Genomic DNA, 21225 nt, shown 5'->3' on the forward strand with positions numbered 1-21225 from the left:
TTTTTTGTTTTGTGGGTTTAAAAAATAAATAAAAATTGAGCAACCTTGTTTGACAGCAGATGTCGCAGAAGAGCCATAAAAACCAGCCCTAAGTTTGAGTTTCACTTTTAAGAAGGCGAGTGGAAATGGGAGGGGTTACGGGAATGTCACCGGAGAGGAGAGACTGGCAAGGCACACCTGGGGAATACAGGATCACTTCTCCTATTATCACAGAAAAGGGTACAGCAGCATGAATGAGCGCGTCTGACTGCTTGCTGTATCGACAGCATGTATACAACCGAACGCCGGCGAATGAGCCTGCACGAGGTGAAGAGAAAGGATCCCGTGTGGGTGTCAGGAACTCTATGGCAGGATCCCCTGACGTTGGACTTAAGCAGCACCAACAAAAACCTGATTTCACCCCGGAGTCGCAATAGGGCTGTCGCTGTGGCGTACATAGTGACCGAAGATGCATCGGTGCCTCAAGCTGAAGAGAATTTGTCATTAAAATGTCTCAAGGAAGCTTGCGCGGACACACATGCGGTGTTTCAATCCATTCCATTCGAAAGAATCTCGCTCGGAACGACGGACATTCTGGATAGCTTCTACAACGCAGGCAAGTGCAGGCATGTTGCCTACTCAAAAGCAACCAAAGCATATTTTGGCGGTTTGAGAAAGTTTGTGTGATAAACATTTGTCAGAGACATGTAAAGGAATGTGTTGGACTTTTCCCCCTGCAGATGTTGCTGTCGTGGAGATGAGCGACACCTTCTGCCAGCCGTCGCTGTTTTATCACCTGGGTGTGAGAGAGAGTTTCAGCATGACCAACAACATCATTTTGTACTTCTACAAGCAGGAGAGTGACCTACAAGCCCTTAAGGTAGGCTACAGCAGATGCAGTCCCTGTGTTCTAGCCGCTTAATTACAATTTGGTTTACAGATGATCAGCTTTGGAAACGGTCAATTATTCACAACGCACTGTTATTGAAAGCGGGCATTGCCAATTTTTAGATCAGCAAGCTACAGTATGTTACAATGACATTCGACACGGTTAAGAATCCATCGGGTAATAAGTCGGGCCTTCCCTATAGGTTCCAGTACAGTATATTATCTGATGTGTTGCAAACTGAAATCTGATAGGACACAGTCAGTCAAGTCAAAGTAGGCTATTGTCTAGAGCCAAACATTGTAATCAGAAAGCGGCACATGGTGCGGACGTTGCTAGCCAGCACGTTGATAAAGTTAGTTTGTGAACTTTGCAAAATAACTTTCTATAAAGACCAAACCTCGGTCTCTCCCCAGGAACAGTGTGGAAGCTACACCTTCCTCCCGTACATCGTGACTCCCCAGGGCAAGGTGTTGGCCTGCGACCCGAGCCTCATGAAGGGCATTAACGACCTGATGCAGCCCAGCTTCATGCTCGAGCCTCTGCTCACCCCGCTGGTGGAACGGCTAGTTCACCTGCTGGACAACGTGCACATTCACTCCAGGTCAGACCTCCTACAAGACTACCAGAGAAACGAAAAGGGGGGAGGGGGGAGTCGCCCGATCTTTTCCTTCGCTGGTACTCGAGGAGGAGGTGGGGGGGGGCAGTTAGTTACATTAAACATTATTGTTAGTTTTCCTCATTGCAGGCATTAACAGGCAAAATACTGTGTTCAGAAGTATTGAGCCTTATTCAAACATTTGTCACAGGGGCACTGCCCCCCCCCAGAAGCGCCCCTGATCTTGACTGAAGTCCTCTCCTCACAGCGAGTATTTCCGCGAGTCCATCCGCCGTGAGATCCGGACGGCACGTGAGCGCTTCAGCGGGCAGGACCTGAGTCAGGAGCTGGGCCGCATCCAGGCCCGCCTGGACACAGTGGAGCTGCTCAGCCCCGACATCGTCATGAACCTGCTGCTGTCCTACAGGGACATACAGGTAGGCCCTACTGACCTACAGACATACAGGTAGGCCCTACTGACCTACAGACATACAGGTAGGCCCTGCTGACCTACAGACATACAGGTAGGCCCTACTGACCTACAGACATACAGGTAGGCCCTGCTGACCTACAGACATACAGGTAGGCCCTACTGACCTACAGACATACAGGTAGGCCCTACTGAGCTACAGACATACAGGTAGGCCCTGCTGACCTACAGACATACAGGTAGGCCCTGCTGACCTACAGACATACAGGTAGGCCCTGCTGACCTACAGGGACATACAGGTAGGCCCTACTGACCTACAGACATACAGGTAGGCCCTACTGACCTTAGGACATGCAGGTAGGTCCTACTGACCTTAGGACATGCAGGTAGGTCCTACTGACCTTAGGACATGCAGGTAAATGAAGGGCAAAGTCTTGGTGACTGGTGGTGACTGTTTTGCATGGGCTTCCTGGTCTGATGTTGAGGCTTGTGTGTGTGTGTGTGTGTGTGTGTGTGTAGGATGGTTAACACAATGACGCCCACTCTTGACCTCTGTAGAATGAATGACCACAGTCTGTCAACACTAAAGGAAATGCACAGCTAACATAACTATGTTAAACAAACACTGCATCGGTAAACCAACATGTCTCTATTCTTCTCTGCAATGGAAACAAGATCTTTACTACAAACATTCATCTGCAGCAGTAGTCAGTAGTAGTGAGAATTCATCTATCTTCCCTGTAGATTTTGTCTTCACATGGAGTACACTATGTGATAAGGATTATAGCTGTGAATAATGTACTGTGATGCAGACTGGTTTGTCTCTGCAGGACTACGATGCTATAATCAAGCTGGTGGAGACGTTGACTGACCTACCCATGTGCCTCGTCACAGCCCAACAGAACATCAAATTCCATTACATATTTGCACTAAACAGGTACTTGTCTTGTAGCACCTGTTTGAGTAGTTACACCCTTATTTACCCTGATGTTCGGATAAGGCTATCAGCTGAAACTGAGTACCCTTGTCAGGGGAAAGAGAGGATTTCTCTGGAACACTGTTCCTGGTCCACACTGTTCCTAGTCCACAGCTAGGAGATTGTTGTTCTAACCTCGCCCTGCCCCCCCTCCTCTCCTCTTCCCCTCCACTCCCCTCCACTCCTCTCCCCTCCTCTCCTCTTCCCCTCCACTCCCCTCCTCCCCCTTCCCCCTACCCTCCTCGTGTTTGTGATGACCAGGAGGAATCGTCCAGGAGATCGTGCCCTGGCCTTGTCTGTGATCCTGCCCCTCGTGGAGTCTGAGGGGAAGGTGGCGTCGGACGTGTACTGTCTGTGTGGCCGCATCTACAAAGACATGTTCCTGAGCTCCGGGTTCAGAGAGCAGAGTAGCAGAGACCAGGCCAGCTACTGGTGAGACCCCAGCACCACCCCCTCTCTCTGGGCCTCTCTACCCCAGCACCACCCCCTGTCTCTGGGCCTCCCTAACCCAGCACCACCCTCTCTCTCTGGGCCTCCCTACCCCAGCACCACCCCCTCTCTCTGGGCCTCCCTACCCCAGCACCACCCCCTCTCTCTGGGCCTCCCTACCCCAGCACCACCCCCTGTCTCTGGGCCTCCCTACCCCAGCACCACCCTCTCTCTCTGGGCCTCCCTACCCCAGCACCACCCCCTCTCTCTGGGCCTCTCTACCCCAGCACCACCCCCTCTCTCTGGGCCTCCCTACCCCAGCACCACCCCCTCTCTCTGGGCCTCCCTACCCCAGCACCACCCCCTCTCTCTGGGCCTCCCTACCCCAGCACCACCCCCTGTCTCTGGGCCTCCCTACCCCAGCACCACCCTCTCTCTCTGGGCCTCCCTACCCCAGCACCACCCCCTCTCTCTGGGCCTCTCTACCCCAGCACCACCCCCTCTCTCTGGGCCTCCCTACCCCAGCACCACCCTCTCTCTCTGGGCCTCCCTACCCCAGCATCACCCCCTCTTTCTGGGCCTCCCTACCCCAGCACCACCCCACTCTCTCTGGGCCTCCCTAACCCAGCACCACCCCCTCTCACCTGACCTCCCTAACCCTCTCTGTTCCTGTTACTCCAGTACATGTTTATATTGTATTCATTCAGCAGAAGCATTTAAGCAAAGGCACGTACAACAATCATTCACATCTTAACATTTCAAATCAGCTGGAGATCAGCTGATGGCCTTCAGGGAGGTGTGAGGTGTGTTCCATCTAACATGCTAGTGCGCTAACGCGCTCCCACGCTAACGCGCTCCAACGCGCCTGGGCTTGCAGGTACGGCAAGGCGTTTGAGAGCGAGCCCAGCCTCCACTCTGGAATCAACAACGTGGTCCTGCTCATGGCTGCAGGGCATGAATTTGACACCTCAATTGAGCTGCGAAAAATAGGTGTGTTGAGTTACAGTACCTCCTGTGTTTATCCCTGTCTGTGCTCATGTCAACAGGACTGCGGGGGGCTAGGGTTAGTACTAGGGTTAAATACTATCACTATAAAGAACTAAAGGAAGGATTTTATTAATCTCTTTTCGTAAACCTACTAGTTGAGCAAGCCGCTTAGCTACTTGTACCGTTCTATAATGTCTTCATACACACTGGTGTACATGGATACATTAGTGGTTTAGCCTAGTCTGTGTTTCCAAGGTCATGATTATTTAATGCCCTAAAACCATAAGAACCCTTACTACACTAGACAATACTGTATAATTCCTCTACTGCTTAATGCATTAGTTAGTAGTGAAAAGTTAATCCTTTATAAGACATTACTCATACATTATTAAAACAGCTATACATAGTCAATCTCATTCATTTATAAATGGCTAAATAAACCTTGCATGCGTGTCTCTGCTTGGGTTTGTGTATGTGTGTGTGTTTGCCTGTGTGTGTTTGTCTGCCTGTGTGTGTGTGTGTGTGTGTCTGCCTGTGTGTGTGTGTCTGCCTGTGTGTGTGTGTGTGTCTGCCTGTGTATGTGTGTCTTCCTGCCTGTGTGTGTTTGAGTCGTCCTGCCGTTGTGTGCGTGTCTTCCTGCTTCTCTGTGTGTGTGTGTGTGTGTGTGTGTGTGTGTGTGTGTGTGTCCAGGCGTGACCTTGAGCACCCTGCTGGGGAGGAAGGGCTCCCTGGAGAAGATGCAGGACTACTGGGATGTGGGCTTCTACCTGGGGGCCAGCATCCTGGCCAACGAGCCCCGCAAGGTCATCCAGGCCTCAGAGAAACTCTACCGCCTCAAGGCCCCAATGTGGTGAGGCCTCCCCTCCTTCCTCCTCCTCCATTCCCCTCCTCCCTTCCCCTCCACCCACCACCTCCAGCCCTTCCTCCCCCTCCCCCCCCTGCTGAACCCCCATCTACGCCCCACAGAGAGCCCTGTCTGAAGGTCTCCCCCCTCCAGAGCCCCTCTGGGACACAGCAGTCCTGTGTGTCCCTGGCAGGAGGCTCACATGCTGTCCTGTCTGCAGGTACGTGGGCTCCATCATGGAGACCTATGTGTTGTACCGTCAGTTCTCCAAGCCCCCGGAGGTGCGCTCTCCTCACCAGGACACCATGGACTTCTGGATGGAGCTGCTGCTGCAGGCCTGCAAGCCCTCCGAGTCCACCGGACGCTGCCCTGTAAGACTACAACTCCCATATCCTCCTGGTCTTTAATGTAAGACTACAACTCCCATATCCTCCTGGTCTCTAATGTAAGACTACAACTCCCATATCCTCCTGGCCTCTAATGTAAGACTACAGCTCCCATATCCTCCTGGTCTCTAATGGACGGGGCTAGACAGCACAGCAGAATATGTAGGTTGTTGTCGAGAGCTAGCTACAGTGTACCTGGATGCTCTGTAATTTAGTCAGCTAGCACTGTTAGAACTGAATGCTTGGTAATGTTGTCAGTTATTTCCAGTGGAACCAAATGCTGGGTAATGTAGTCAGCTATCTCCGGTGTAAGTGAATTCTGGGTGATGTAGTTTATTATTTCCAGTGTGAGGGAATGCTGGGAAATGTAGTCAGATGTGTGTTGTGTTACTGAATGCTGGGTAATGTAGTCAGCTGTCTGCTGTGTAACTCAATGCTGGGTAATGTAGTCAGCTGTCTGCTGTGTTACTGAATGCTGGGTAATGTAGTCTGCTGTGTAACTGAATGCTGGGTAATGTAGTCCGTTTTCTCCAGTGTAAATGTGTTGTGTTGCTGTTTGAGGTGCTGGTCATGGAGCCTAGCAAGCTGCTGCAGCCCAGCATCGTGTGCGTGAGCGAGGAGGACGACAGCTGCACCGTGCAGCTCAAACACGTCATCCCCCCCCAGGTAACCTGAGGTGCCAACCTCCGTACATTTACATTTAGCAGACGCTCTTATCCAGGCAAGCAGGGTGAAGTGCCTTGCCCAGGGACACAATGTAATTTGGCACGGCTGGGAATCTAACCGGCAACCTTCTGATTGGTAGCCTGATTCCCTAGCCGCTCAGCCATCTGACCACCTCCTTACACACCTCACTCACCTCCTACCTGCCTCACCCACCCACCCACCTCCCTTCCACCCCACCCCCCCCCCCCTCCTCACCAGGAGAATAAGTACTGTCATGTATAGGGTACCCCCCCCAGGAGAATAAGTACTGTCATGTATAGGGTACCCCCCCCCCCCCCCAGGAGGATAACTGTCACGTAGCAGGGCACTGCTGTGAGGCCAGACTGTTGTGACGGCTCGCTCCAGCAGCCTTCTGGGAGCCGCTGTTAAAGCCAGTGAATGTTTAACCAGAGAAGGTGTGCTGGGTTTTCATCCACACCTCAGTTAGTCTGCTCCACTAGGTCTCTTCGAAACCAAATACAGACGCGTGTGTGTGTACACTGTATCTGTGTGTGTGTGTGTACACTGTATCTGGGAGTCAGATGGCTGAGCTGAGTCGAGCTAGTAATCAGAAGGTTGCCGGATCGATTCCCCGCCGTGTCACATGATGTTGTGTCCTTGGGCAAGGCACTTCACCCTACTTGCCTCGGGGGGAATGTCCCTGTACTTACTGTAAGTCGCTCTGGATAAGAGCGTCTGCTAAATTACATTTACATTTAGTCATTTAGCAGACGCTCTTATCCAGAGCGATAAATGACTAAATGTAAATGTACCTGTGTGTGTGTGTACACTGTATCTGTGTGTGTGTGTACACTGTATGTGTGTATCTGTGTGTGTGTGCGTGTACACTGTATCTGTGTGTGTGTACACTGTATCTGTGTATCTGTGTGTGTGTACACTGTATCTGTGTGTGTACACTGTGTGTGTGTGTGTGTGTGTGTGTAAACTGTGTGTGCGCTGATGGCGTGCTGTGTCTCTCCTCAGAAAGGCCTGCACCAGTGGACCTTCCCAGCTGCTGCCATCCGGGGTGTGAGGTATGTGTGTCCAATCACGGCACAGCACATGGACCAATCACAGCACATCACATGGACCCTCTCTCACACACTCCTTAAACTTTGCTGTTTCACAGGATGTGTGTGTGTGTTTGGGCATCTGTGTTACTTTTGAAGCAGAGGATCCACTTCACTGTGTACTTTACACTTATTTTGCTTGCTCAGTCAGTCGCCACTTTGGCTAAAGAAGTAATTGTTTCTGTTCCGTTTGTGTTTGACATGCTACCCCCCATTGTCCTCCATAACAACACGCTACCCCCTGTTCCCCTCCATTACAACACACGTTCTTGACGTCTTCTGTCTCCAGCCCTCTTAAGGACGAAAGGCTCTTGTGAGGATACTTGTGTCCAGGAATATTCCATGATTCTGCATGTAAACATTTGACTTGGCTGAAAGAGGAAACTTTGTTAGTAGTAGAGTGGATGGTTCTCCAGACGCCCCTTCCAGCTGTATCTCTGTGCAGCTTTGGCCCCGATGTGACATGGTCGGATGTTATGGTGTTTTTAAGAACAAACCTCCAAGGCGTACCCCATGTTCCAGCAGTGTTGTCCTTGATAATGGATGTTAATTTAGATATTTAAATGCCCCCAAATCCTAGAATGACTTCCTCCAAGGTGTAAAGCATTTGTAATGATTAATTTGTTCCAGAATTTTGTGTAAACATCCTCTGCCAAACCTCTCCTGTGTTTGCTGTCCTCCCACATCACAAGTCACCATGGTTGTGGGCGGAGTCGGGGATGGGGGGGGTTGTTTCCCTTCTTTTAAAGCTTTCCCCAAATCGTAACTCCCCAAATGTTTTAGTTTCTTTTTAATGGTTAATTGTATTGACGAGTAAGTACTTTACATGTAGAGTCTTGCAGCTGTGTTTTCCATGTTGATGATGCTGACATCATTCCTGAATGAGTGTAGCAGGTGTAGGCACGTGGACCACCCCCTTTCCTAAACACCCCTTTAACCAGCTACGCCACTGAAAAGCTAGGTCTTTAGTGGCGTGGGTGGGCAGTGTTTATAATGAGGACCGGGTTAACCAGTTTAACTCAGTCACATTAGCGTGCAGCAGAACCATCCCTCTATAAACATGTGTAGTGGGTCCATGGTGTTGCTGATGGTGATGTCATCCTCAGCGTGTCCAAGTTTGACGAGCGGAGCTGCTTCCTGTACGTCCTCTACAACTCTGACGACTTCCAGCTGTGCTTTCCCAGCGAACTCCACTGTAAAGGGTGAGCCTCACTGCGTGTGGGGGGGTGTGCGCGTGCATGACCAAGTGTGTGTTTGTCTGTAAGCATGGGTGTGTTTACAGGTGTGCGTGTGTGTGTGAGCGCCCCAGGGCATTCGTTACGCCCTGTGTTCTGGCAGGTTCTGTGAGCTGGTGAACTCTCTCCTGAGACAGACGGAAGCTACACAGGAGGATCCCAGCTCTCTGACTGCAGGAGTACTGGAGGTTAGATATTCCCTTCCCCTCTCCCTGTTCCTCTCTCTCCCTCCCCCTCCCTCTCTCCTACCTTGGCTACTCTCCCTTCTTCCCTCCCCCTCTGCCACACTGTGTGTTTGTGCGTGTTTGTCAGTGGTGTCTTGGAAGACATCTGTTTTTCAGCTCCCTTTCCACATATTTGGTTATGGTAGCCTGTGAAATTCCACATCTATTCCCAGCAACACAAACACACACACACGCATGTACTGCACACACATCTACGTTCTGTCCCACGACCAAATGCACATACAACACACACTTGCAACACACACACAGTCCTATGCAGACACACACAGTCCTATGCACACACGGTTGTGATCCGAGCGGGTGGTCTCCCTCCGGTAGTTCATCTACGAGACCAGCCCCAGCGGAGACAAGGTGGTTCTGGGTAAAGGCACGTACGGAGTGGTGTACGCTGGGAGAGACCTGAGCAACCAAGTACGCATCGCCATCAAGGAGATACCAGAGAGAGACAGCACGTAAGGAACACACACACACTCTCTCCTCCCTTCTCACTCCATCATCCCAGGGACCTGGGGATGGGTGTAGCTCGAGGTTAGAGTATTTGACTGCAGATCAAGAGGTCCCAGGTTCAAATCCCCCTTCTGGCCAGTGCTTTGGATAAAGGCGTCTGCTAAATGATCACATGATTATCTGAAAGGCTATAATAGTTTACTGTAGTTAACTAAAGTGCAGCCCTGTGATTGGAAAACATGTTTTCCCAGGAGCACTAATGGATATTTCTAGAAACTATTTGGCAGCCATCTCCCTGTGCAGCTCCACCCCAGAACAGTTTTCCCCACAGACTGTGCATGTTTACCAGGCCTCGACCTACAGTCTCTGAGCTTCAGAGCTGATCTCTCAGAGGGGCTAGTGGCCCCAAGCCTGACAAGCAGGAAGGGGATATTATGAAGCTCACCCTCTGCAGGCCACAGAACGGGCTCTGTCTCTCCTATGTGACAGCTGCTTCAGTATTACTCAAATAGAATCCTTCTGTTTTCAAACTAATGTAGCATTCAGCGGTTCACCACCCTCCCACTCTGCTGGTCATGACCTCGTGACCTCGCCCCTCTGTGTGGTTGTTGACAAAGCTGGAAGTTACATGAAGCTAGCTAGCTAGCTAGCTATGTTTATTAGCGTCCTAGTTTGCATTGTCTGTTTTACATTAGACAAACAAAAGGGTGGTGACATAGCTAAGCTAGTGCTAACGACTGCGTGTGTGTGTGTCCAGTTACTCCCAGCCCCTCCATGAAGAGATCGCCCTGCACAAGCGTCTGAAACACAGGAACATTGTGCAGTACCTGGGCTCAGTCAGCCAGGACCACTTCATCAAGATCTTCATGGAGGAAGTTCCTGGAGGTACAACCCCTCTTCTGGGTCTGTCTGTCTCTAACCCTGGAGGTACACCCCCAGCAGGTGTCTTCTGGTCCTGTCTGTCTCTCTAGTCTCTGGTCCTAGCTGTCTGTCTCTCTAGTTCTAGCTGTCTGTCTCTTTAGTCTCTGGTCCTAGCTGTCTGTCTCTCTCGTCTCTAGTTCTAGCTTTCTGTCTGTCTAGTCTCTGGTCCTAGCTGTCTGTCTCTCTAGACTCTGCTCCTAGCTGTCTGTCTCTCTAGTTCTAGCTGTCTGTCTCTTTAGTCTCTGGTCCTAGCTGTCTGTCTCTCTCGTCTATAGTTCTAGCTTTCTGTCTCTCTAGTCTCTGGTCCTAGCTGTCTGTCTCTTTAGTCTGTAGTTCTAGCTGTCTGTCTCTCTAGTCTCTGGTCCTAGCTGTCTGTCTCTCTAGTCTCTGGTCCTAGCTGTCTGTCTCTCTAGTCTCTGGTCCTAGCTGTCTGTCTCTTTAGTCTCTAGTCCTAGCGGTCTGTCTCTCTAGTTTCTGGTCCTAGCTGTCTGTCTCTAGTTCTAGCTGTCTGTCTCTCTAGTCTCTGGTTCTAGCTGTCTGTCTCTGCCTCAACCCCTTACTTGTTTATTTCATACATTCATTCCAGAATCATCTCTCGCTGGCCATCATGTTCACACCAGCTGTGTGTGGCGTGTTGTAGAAATGTTGGTCATATGCATAGATGCTCTGAACTTAGGCTAGAGAAGGACTGTGTCCTGTTTCATTGTTTGTGTTCATTAAAAGTATTGTTTGAAGATGGAACGAACGATCTGCGTGGATGGCACCCCCTTCGTTAATGACTGATCAGCAAAGCTTTGTTTATTCATATGTAATTGTATAGTCTAAATAAATTGTATTGAAACCGCCGTCTTTGACTATATTCAAATCAACACAGTCCAGCAAGACATTTTCTTTGACAGTTGTGACATGATGTCATCCTTGGAGATGATTCTGAGGAGCTGGATTGTGAGGATTTGGGCGTAGCTTCAGTTGTAATTAGCAGGGCATGTCTCTCACCTCAGTGGTGTGGTGGATTCATACTTCTGTGTAGGGATCCAGACAGGCCAGTTACGACACACATCTATTCTGGGTTCCAGGAACTTGCCGTCTGAGTGTGACAGGAAGTCAGGGCGTGTTAGGGGAGTGAACAACTGGGATTTCACCATAATGTGGGGACACTGCGATCCATGTGGGGAGTGTTGCCCCTGGTGGCTGGTGTCCATATAACCCTCAAAGCAACATCCTGAAAAACTAACTAGCTAACTATGTTCCCTTTATCGAGATGGTTAAAGACTGGAAATGGGGACATTTGAAGGACATATGGATTGGTCCTAGCAGCGCATCGTAGATCTAGCTCTTGTAGAAGGTGAAGCCCTGTGTTCCTCCGCCCCCGTCAGGCAGCCTGTCGTCGCTGCTGCGCTCCAAGTGGGGGCCCCTGAAGGACAACGAGGCCACCATCACCTTCTACACCAAACAGATCCTGGAGGGACTCCGATATCTCCACGACAACCAGATTGTCCACAGAGACATCAAGGTGGGCCTCTAAATAGTTACATGTTGCACCATGTTGATTTTGCTGCAATGCACTATGCAGTATTTTAATTGAGATGTTAGTGTTGCACACAAAGTATTCTTTTTGTTAGCCGTGCCTGGAAGCTGAAAAGATGTAATGACCATGGTAGTTCCTGTGTTGTCCACTAGGGGGATAATGTGCTGATCAACACTTACAGTGGCGTTCTGAAGATCTCTGATTTCGGAACATCTAAACGCTTGGCTGGAATCAACCCCTGTACAGAGACCTTCACTGGTGAGGAGGGAGGGATGGAGGGACTACCTGTAGCACATGTGTGGTAATGTATGAAGTGTGTAGCATACAACTACTTATAAATGTATGTATGTTCATGTATGTATTGTAATGCATGAAGTGTGTGGTTATGTATAAAGTATACCATCAGGTATGAAGTGTGTGTGTGTGTGTGTGTGTGTACCTCATGTGCTGTGGAGCATGTGGGCTCAGTGCTGGCTGTGCTGTGTTCCAGGTACTCTGCAGTACATGGCCCCAGAGATCATAGACCAGGGACCCCGGGGCTACGGCAAGCCGGCGGACATCTGGTCCCTGGGCTGCACTGTCATAGAGATGGCCACGGGCAAGCCCCCCTTCCACGAGCTGGGAAGCCCTCAGGCAGCCATGTTCAAGGCAACACACCCTCACCTCAGCCTGTTCTGATCTGTAGCTTACTGGTTAGAGCATTCATTGGACTGCAGATGTAAGAGGCCGCAGGTTCAAATACCGCCTGGACTGCACGTCTCTGTGGATAAAAGTGTACATTATGATTATTATTACAGTACATTTAGGAAAATAGGACGCATTTTCTATAAACCGCACCCCACCAGAATAGGAACTTTGTGTTTGTAAATCTGAGTATAAACCGCGCGGGAATACATGCCGCACTTGATACGGGAACAATGATACCAAGCAATGCACGAGTATAGGCGATCTTGTAGGATGTATAAAACACTTCGAAAACTAAAGTAAGTGCGTAACGTATGTTTTCTATTGCCCAGGAATAAACTAATATTTACCTTTAGACGCGTGAGTTCTAAATATTTCCGACAGTCCCCAAAGCGCAAGTTATTTTTCTGAAACGGCAGCTAGCTAGCTTTAGTTAGCTGACGGGCTAAGTTAGCTAGCATAATACTCGTAGCAATGCTACTACCATGCAATGTTGTTACTTGTCTCATTTAGTACATTATGAAGCCATACTAAAGCGTTTGTGCCATAGTTTTTGTTCATTGGAAGATATTCAGTTGGAATGTTTGAAATCGCATGCGACGTTACGCTGTGAGACCCGCATTCGAACGATCACATATGTGCGGCACTACTCCTTAACGAGTTAAATAGCATTCAGAAAAGTGTTTCTACTGTTGTTTTGTTATAAAACCATGCTTTAAGCCGCATCGAAATGTAAACCGCACCACCACAAGAACGATGTAAAATCGGGGTATAACCCGCGGCTTTTGTCAGAAAAATTTTGAAGGTGCTAGGATCTGGGGTTATGGAACACCCAGGCTGTTATGGAACACCCAGGCTTGGTCTGTTGAGCAGACAGCTACAGCAGGGCATGGCGTCTGCATGGACACCTGAGTACCACAACAGGAAGTTGGTGACTCACAGGAAGCCCGCTCTTCCACACCTATGTAGCACCTCACCACAGCACAGATGTGAAAGTTCAGGGCAAAAAGCAGAATACCTCAGTTTCACCCACATCTGCTAATCAGAACAGAACAGTGCAGCTGCAGAAGAACTGTCTGATCCTGAATGCTGACACCTCCACCAGCTTGACGAGGGAAGGTCATGTGATCTGCAGGTGGGCATGTTCAAGATCCACCCGGAGGTTCCTGCCTGCATGTCTGACGAGGCGAAGCGCTTCCTAATGAGCTGCTTCAACCCCGACCCGGATGGCAGGGCCACGGCCTCCCTGCTCCTGAGGGACGGGTTCCTGAGAACCAGCCCCAGGAAGAGGACCAGGCCCCGGCCGGAGCCCCAGACCCAGATCCCCCTCTCTGCAGGTCAGATCCCCCTCTCTGCAGATCAGATCCCCCTCTCTGCAGATCGCACCCCCCTCTCTGCAGGTCAGATCCCCCTCTCTGCAGATCAGATCCCCCTCTCTGCAGATCGCACCCCCCTCTCTGCAGGTCAGATCCCCCTCTCTCCAGATCAGATCCCCCTCTCTGCAGATCGCACCCCCCTCTCTGCAGATCAGATCCCCCTCTCTGCAGATCAGACCCCCCTCTCTGCAGATCAGACCCCCCTCTCTCCAGATCAGATCCCCCTCTTTGCAGATCAGATCCCCCTCTCTGCAGATCAGATCCCCCTCTCTCCAGATCAGATCCCCCTCTCTGCAGATCAGATCCCTCTCTCCAGATCAGATCCCCCTCTCTGCAGATCAGATCCCCCTCTCTGCAGATCAGACCCCCCTCTCTCCAGATCAGACCCCCCTCTCTCCAGATCAGATCCCCCTCTCTGCAGATCAGATCCCCCTCTCTGCAGATCAGATCCCCCTCTCTGCAGATCAGATCCCCCTCTCTCCAGATCAGATCCCCCTCTCTGCAGATCAGATCCCCCTCTCTGCAGGTCAGATCCCCCTCTCTCCGGGTCAGGACCCCCTGTACTGCCTGTCTCAGGAGGTTATCCAGAGCAAACATCCAGAGGCTTCACCTGCTCCAGAGGCTTCACCTGCCACTTCTATGAACTGATGTGATACAGAATACCAGCGCAGCATGTCTGATCTGTGAACTGATGTGATGCAGAATACCAGCGCAGCATGTCTGATCTGTGAACTGATGTGATGCAGAATACCAGCGCAGCATGTCTGATCTGTGAACTGATGTGATGCAGAATACCAGCGCAGCATGTCTGTGCCTGTCGCGGTGTTTGTGGAGGACACGACCTCTGACATGGTCGACCTCTCCTGCTCCCTCGACCTGCGCTGGTCGAAGTCTGGCCTCAGGGGAAGTGACATCGCCGAAAGCCCGCCTACCAGCAGCTGCTTCCTGCCGTGAGTCATTAGTGACAGGCGTCTCGTACCTCACGCTACTTTGTGATATCCAGCAGCACTGCTGTGGAAGTTTTAAGCCTTATCTTTAATAGCACTTATCCTAAGTGGATGCACTCTTTAATGGGTTTTAATCAATCTCGTTTTTGCTATTTATTGATGGCTTGAATTCGTTTTTTAACGACCTAGCGCCCTGAGATTGCCCACAGTGAAGGGACCAGTATAAATAGGGTGGAAGGCATTAGTACTATTATTATTACTATTATTATTGAAAAAGCAAGTCCTGTTTCTGTTCAAATGGAAGCTGTGGGTGGGTGTCTTATGTTTGACATCTCTGCTTTGTTGAGAGCCAGCGACAGTATTACAGGGACAGGGAGAGAGGGGGGAGAGAGAGGGGGGAGAGAGAGGGGGGAGAGAGAGGGGGGAGAGAGATGGGGGAGAGAGAGGGGGGAGAGAGAGGGGGGAGGACATGTAGGAAATGGCCCAGGCTGGAATCGAACCAGAGCCCCTGCAGTAGGGCCTCGGCCTACGAGGCTCGCCCCTGAGGTGGTTTGTTGACGCGTGTGGCGCCCCCTGGTGTCCAGGGTTCCGGAGGAGCCTGTGGGGGACCTGGGCAGCCCCTCGTCCACGGGGGAGAACCTGGGCCTGTTCCTGCTGAGGAAGGACAGCGAGAGGAGGGCCACCCTGCACAGGGTCCTGACAGACGACATTAGCCTCGTCCTCGCCAACATCCAGGACACGCTGCCTCCGGTAGGGCTGGGACACCACTCTCTGAATGTGGTGTGTGTGTGTGTGACTGTCTGTGTCTGTGTCTGACTGTGTGTATCTGTGTGTGTGTGTGTGCATTCCTTCCTCGGACCTCGCTTCTCTCAGAAGACAGAGGGGGCGTGTGTCACTGTGGAACACATCTGCGATCTGATTGGCTGCCTGAGGGAGAACATCCGCTCCCCGGACAGAAAGTTGCTGACCAGCAGTCTCCTGAAGCTGCGCGCTTCGCTGCTGGCCGCCGCAGTACCCCTCAACAGCCTGCAGGCGGTGCTGTTCAGCTTTCAGGACGCGGTAGGTCTCCACACTCATCAGAGGGGGTGCAAAGAGGCTCTGGGGTTTGTAAAGCAGGAGGTGTGTAGTAATAAATGAAATCTAATATATGAAGTGTGTAGTTATGTATGATGTGTGTGGTAAAGTATGTACGGAAATGTGTGGTAAATGTATGAAGTTTGTTAGAATATATAAATGGTGTGTGAAATGTATAGTAACCCTCACCTAGGATAGCAGAACAAACCTGGGTTTGTGTGTGTGTAGGTGAAGAAGGTTCTGAGGCATCAGCAGGTGAAGCCTCACTGGATGTTTGCTCTGGATAACCTCCTGAGACAGGCCGTACGGGACGCCATCACAGTGCTGCTGCCAGGTAACTGTCTGTCTGTCTGTCTGTCTGTCTGTCTGTCTGTCTGTCTGTCTGTCTGTCTGTCTCTCAGGTGAGACCCTCTGTCTCTCTCTCTCCCTCTCTTTCTCACTCCTCCATGTTTTCCAGCGCTCAGGCTCCAGCTTCAGTCGTCCTTTGAGACGGAGGACAGCTCCTCTGACCGGGAGCATGCAGGTGATCCTGAGCTTCCTGAAGTGTTTCCTCCAGCTCTGCCGGGGGCGACAGAGGCCCCGGAGGACGCCGCGGCCAGCCTCGACTCGCCTACCGCCCTCGCCCTCAGCAGCTTCTGCCCCCTCAGTCAGGAGCTGAGAAACCTACGACTGGAGACCAGAAGGTGCCGAAACAGTGTTTGTTTTCTTGTCTGCTCATTAATTCCTAGTTCATTCAATAGTTAGGAATCTTAACCGTTTTTAGATCATAGTAAACACTAGCAGTAGCTAACATCCTGTACAGAGGCCTACTTCAACATTTAACAAACCCATTGGTCTATCATGTTCTTACTGACAACCAATAATTTAAAATTTGTAAGGTAAAATAATCTTTATTTGTAAGGTCCCTTTTACTGATGGGGTGAGGAGTAAGTAATGGGGGTAGTGAAGGAGGTAGTGATGGTGTCGGTTTGCGTTCCAGACTGCTAACTCAGCTGGAGCTGAAAGAGAGGGAGTACCAGGATCTGGTCAGGATGTCCGTCCACAGGAAGCAGGAAGAGATCGACCATCTCAGGCAGGCTGCGAACCCCCCAGGTCTGTATGGCCTCACCTCCACGCCGTCCAATCTCACTCTGAGCACAGTGCATCATCGCTGGGCCAGGCTTTCTGTGGCCGAGCACACCTTCAGATGTTTATTCAGGAGGATGCAGGGAGATTCATATTTTGGGCCGTGTCTATAGTGCGTTCATGGACCTTGTAATGAGAAGGATGTGGTTTGCTGCCACCTCTGGACGTGGTGTGGTACTACAGGGAGGCAGAGGGGTGTGGTACTACAGGGAGGCAGAGGGGTGTGGTGTGGTACTACAGGGAGGCAGAGGGGTGTGGTACTACAGGGAGGTTAGGGTTACTACAGGGAGGCAGAGGGGTGTGGTACTACAGGGAGGCAGAGGGGTGTGGTACTACAGGGAGGCAGAGAGGTGTGGTACTACAGGGAGGCAGAGGGGTGTGGTGTGGTACTATAGGGAGGCAGATGGGTGTGGTACTACAGGGAGGCAGAGGGGTGTGGTGTGGTACTACAGGGAGGCAGAGGGGTGTGGTACTACAGGGAGGCAGAGGGGTGTGGTACTACAGGGAGGCAGAGGGGTGTGGTGTGGTGCTACAGGGAGGCAGAGGGGTGTGGTACTACAGGGAGGCATGGGGTGTGGTACTACAGGGAGGCAGAGGGGTGTGGTGTGGTACTACAGGGAGGCAGAGGGGTGTGGTGTGGTACTACAGGGAGGCAGAGAGGTGTGGTACTACAGGGAGGCATGGGGTGTGGTACTACAGGGAGGCAAAGGGGTGTGGTGTGGTACTACAGGGAGGCAGAGGGGTGTGGTGTGGTGCTACAAGGAGGCAGACGGGTGTGGTACTACAGGGAGGCAGAGGGGTGTGGTACTACAGGGAGGCAGAGGGGTGTGGTGTGGTACTACAGGGAGGCAGAGGGGTGTGGTACTACAGGGAGGCAGAGGGGTGTGGTACTACAGGGAGGCAGAGGGGTGTGGTGTGGTGCTACAGGGAGGCAGAGGGGTGTGGTACTACAGGGAGGTTAGGGTTACTACAGGGAGGCAGAGGGGTGTGGTACTACAGGGAGGCAGAGGGGTGTGGTACTACAGGGAGGCAGAGGGGTGTGGTACTACAGGGAGGCAGAGGGGTGTGGTACTACAGGGAGGCAGAGGGGTGTGGTACTACAGGGAGGCAGAGGGGTGTGGTGTGGTGCTACAGGGAGGCAGAGGGGTGTGGTGTGGTACTACAGGGAGGCAGAGGGGTGTGGTGTGGTACTACAGGGAGGCAGAGAGGTGTGGTGCTACAGGGAGGCAGAGGGGTGTGGTACTACAGGGAGGCAGAGGGGTGTGGTACTACAGGGAGGCAGAGGGGTGTGGTACTACAGGGAGGCAGAGGGGTGTGGTACTACAGGGAGGCAGAGGGGTGTGGTACTACAGGGAGGCAGAGGGGTGTGGTGTGGTGCTACAGGGAGGCAGAGGGGTGTGGTGTGGTGCTACAGGGAGGCAGAGGGGTGTGGTGTGGTACTACAGGGAGGCAGAGAGGTGTGGTACTACAGGGAGGCATGGGGTGTGGTACTACAGGGAGGCAGAGGGGTGTGGTGTGGTACTACAGGGAGGCAGAGGGGTGTGGTGTGGTGCTACAGGGAGGCAGAGGGGTGTGGTACTACAGGGAGGCAGAGGGGTGTGGTACTACAGGGAGGCAGAGAGGTGTGGTACTACAGGGAGGCAGAGGGGTGTGGTGTGGTACTACAGGGAGGCAGAGGGGTGTGGTGTGGTACTACAGAGAGGCAGAGAGGTGTGGTGCTACAGGGAGGCATGGGGTGTGGTACTACAGGGAGGCAGAGGGGTGTGGTGTGGTGCTACAGGGAGGCAGAGGGGTGTGGTGTGGTGCTACAGGGAGGCAGAGGGGTGTGGTGTGGTGTGGTACTACAGGGAGGCAGAGGGGTGTGGTGTGGTATTACAGGGAGGCAAGATCTGTCGGCAGATAGCCAAGATCTGTCGGCAGATAGCCAAGATCTGTCGGCAGATAGCCAAGATCTGTCGGCAGATAGCCAAGATCTGTCGGCAGATAGCCAAGATCTGTCGGCAGATAGCCAAGATCTGTCGGCAGATAGCCAAGATCTGTCGGCAGATAGCCAAGATCTGTCGGCAGATAGCCAAGATCTGTCGGCAGATAGCCAAGATCTGTCGACAGATAACCACGCCAGCAGATATCCTACATTCTGATTCTGAGTCAGGTTTAGGACCCTACAGTTTTACATTTTCATGTTATTGTTGACATTTGATTTATGTATCCCAACGCCTTCGGATCTTGTGTTTCCTGTAGAGAGACGCGCTGCGCCACCCAGTGCTGCCAGGGATGACGACCAGGGCCTGGTCAACTGGCTAAGGGCTGTTCCTGTGGACCAGGACACCATAGACAAGGTAGGGGACACACTGATAACACACTGCACCCTGACAACACACTGATAACACACTGCACCCTGACAATACTCTGATAGCACCCTGATAACACTGATAACACACTTATAGCATCCTGACAACACACTGATAGCACCCTGATAACATACTGATAACACACTGCACCCTGACAACACACTGATGGCACCCTGATAACATACTGATAACACACTGCACCCTGACAACACACTGATTGCATCATGATAACACCCTGACAACACACTGACAACTGGTGAGACTGTGCTTGTGGTGAGGACGTGCTGATGCTTGTGGTGAGGACGTGCTGGTGGTGAGACTGTGCTGGTGGTGAGACTGTGCTTGTGGTGAGACTGTGCTTGTGGTGAGACTGTGCTGGTTCTGGTGGTGAGGCTGTGCTGGTGGTGAGGCTGTGCTGGTGGTGAGACTGTGCTGGTGGTGAGACTGTGTTGGTGCTGGTGATGAGACTGTGTTTGTCTCTCCAGCTGCTCTCTCACAGGTTCAGCCTGGACTGTCTCCTGCTGACGGCCTCCAGAGATGACCTGGTGTACTGTGGGATCAGGTGAGATGCCCCCACCAATCACCACGCTCCCACGGAACACAAACAGGAAGTCGCTACAGGAACGCTAATGAGGGGGGGAGCAGGGTCGAAGGTGACTGTGTGTTTGTGTGAGTGTGTGTGTGTATATATATATGTGTGTGAGTGTGTGTTGCCAGGGTGCTATTTGTGTTGTGACAGGTCTGTGTTGTTTCCAGAGGAGGGATGTTGTGCCGTATCTGGGCTGCCATCACTGCCAAGAGGAGGTCTAGAGCCCAGCTCAGCCCATTTCCTGAGAACAGTGTCCACTGATTGGTCACTCCAGAGCCCAGCTCAGCCCACTTCCTGAGAACAGTGTCCACTGATTGGTCACATGAAATAAGTAAGATAGGCCTATGAATGTACTAAGATGACAACTTTACAATTCAGGAGAGAAAAATATCAAAGTTGTTGCTCATGACATATTCTGAGATTAGATATTTAACTTGTCTACACTGATGCAATTTTATACTGAAACTACTACTAACATTTGTATATATTGACACATTATGTAAATAAACAAGACAGTTACTTCATTGATTGAATGTGTTTTGTTCACTTTACAGCTGTAAGGTGAGTGCAGCATAGCACAACAATGCTCTTCTAAAAGACGGTGTCTATCTAAGCTAAGCAGTACTCTATCATTTTTACATGCTCAAGGTGAAAGTGGACGTTTCAGGAAACATAGACATAAACAACATAAAAAACAAATGGTACTAATGTTGTGTGTTGGTGACCTCTGACCCCTGACGTCTAGAAGGAGGCTCTGTCTGAAACAACCTACTCCTCGGAGAGTCATTCAGTGTACTTGTCTGTAACCGACGGGAACAAAAATAAAGAAAAAAAAGGTTGATAGAATGTGGCGTGATGTTCTGAAGTGAAGAGAGAGACAGAGGGAGAGGGAGGGAAAGAGAGAGGGAGGGAGAATGAAAGGAAGGGAGGGAGGTAGGGAGAGAGATGGAGAGAAGGGGGGTGGAGGTAGGGAGAGAGACGGAGAGAAGGGGGGTGGAGGGAGGGAGAGAGACGGAGAGAAGGGGGGTGGAGGGAGGGAGAGAGACGGAGAGAAGGGGGGTGGAGGGAGGGAGAGAGACGGAGAGAAGGGGGGTGGAGGGAGGGAGAGAGACGGAGAGAAGGGGGGTGGAGGGAGGGAGAGAGACGGAGAGAAGGGGGGTGGAGGGAGGGAGAGAGACGGAGAGAAGGGGGGTGGAGGGAGGGAGAGAGACGGAGAGAAGGGGGGTGGAGGGAGGGAGAGAGACGGAGAGAAGGGGGGTGGAGGGAGGGAGAGAGACGGAGAGAAGGGGGGTGGAGGGAGGGAGAGAGACGGAGAGAAGGGGGGTGGAGGGAGGGAGAGAGACGGAGAGAAGGGGGGTGGAGGGAGGGAGAGAGACGGAGAGAAGGGGGGTGGAGGGAGGGAGAGAGACGGAG

General features: G+C 51.6%; 1 protein-coding gene across 3 annotated transcripts; it reads left to right on the top strand.

Annotated features, from left to right (window-relative positions):
* The first annotated feature begins 130 nt into the window (after positions 1 to 130).
* si:ch211-1i11.3 (mitogen-activated protein kinase kinase kinase 5) lies at positions 131 to 20643 on the top strand. 3 transcript variants are annotated; one of them, XR_006956568.1, is made up of 28 exons: positions 131 to 595; positions 720 to 859; positions 1282 to 1469; positions 1732 to 1900; positions 2724 to 2830; positions 3131 to 3301; positions 4176 to 4288; positions 4976 to 5135; positions 5350 to 5500; positions 6077 to 6181; positions 7205 to 7254; positions 8397 to 8492; positions 8629 to 8713; positions 9089 to 9222; positions 9975 to 10102; positions 11515 to 11651; positions 11819 to 11924; positions 12157 to 12314; positions 13486 to 13687; positions 14517 to 14676; positions 15258 to 15423; positions 15547 to 15732; positions 15976 to 16081; positions 16205 to 16430; positions 16727 to 16839; positions 19114 to 19211; positions 19709 to 19876; positions 19980 to 20643. XR_006956568.1 is itself a non-coding variant. In XM_047026533.1 (28 exons), exons 1-28 carry the CDS (start codon positions 268 to 270, stop codon positions 20071 to 20073), a joined length of 3951 nt encoding a protein of 1316 aa, XP_046882489.1. In that variant the 5' UTR covers positions 131 to 267; the 3' UTR covers positions 20074 to 20642. The 3 variants fall into 3 exon arrangements, 2 of the variants coding, with proteins under 2 accessions (XP_046882489.1, XP_046882480.1); XM_047026533.1 differs by having other exon boundaries at positions 15550 to 15732; positions 19709 to 19785; positions 19980 to 20642; XM_047026524.1 differs by having other exon boundaries at positions 19709 to 19785; positions 19980 to 20641.
* Positions 20644 to 21225: the final 582 nt, after the last annotated feature.

This window comes from Hypomesus transpacificus, chromosome 2, assembly GCF_021917145.1.
Source record: "Hypomesus transpacificus isolate Combined female chromosome 2, fHypTra1, whole genome shotgun sequence".
NCBI lineage: Eukaryota > Metazoa > Chordata > Actinopteri > Osmeriformes > Osmeridae > Hypomesus > Hypomesus transpacificus.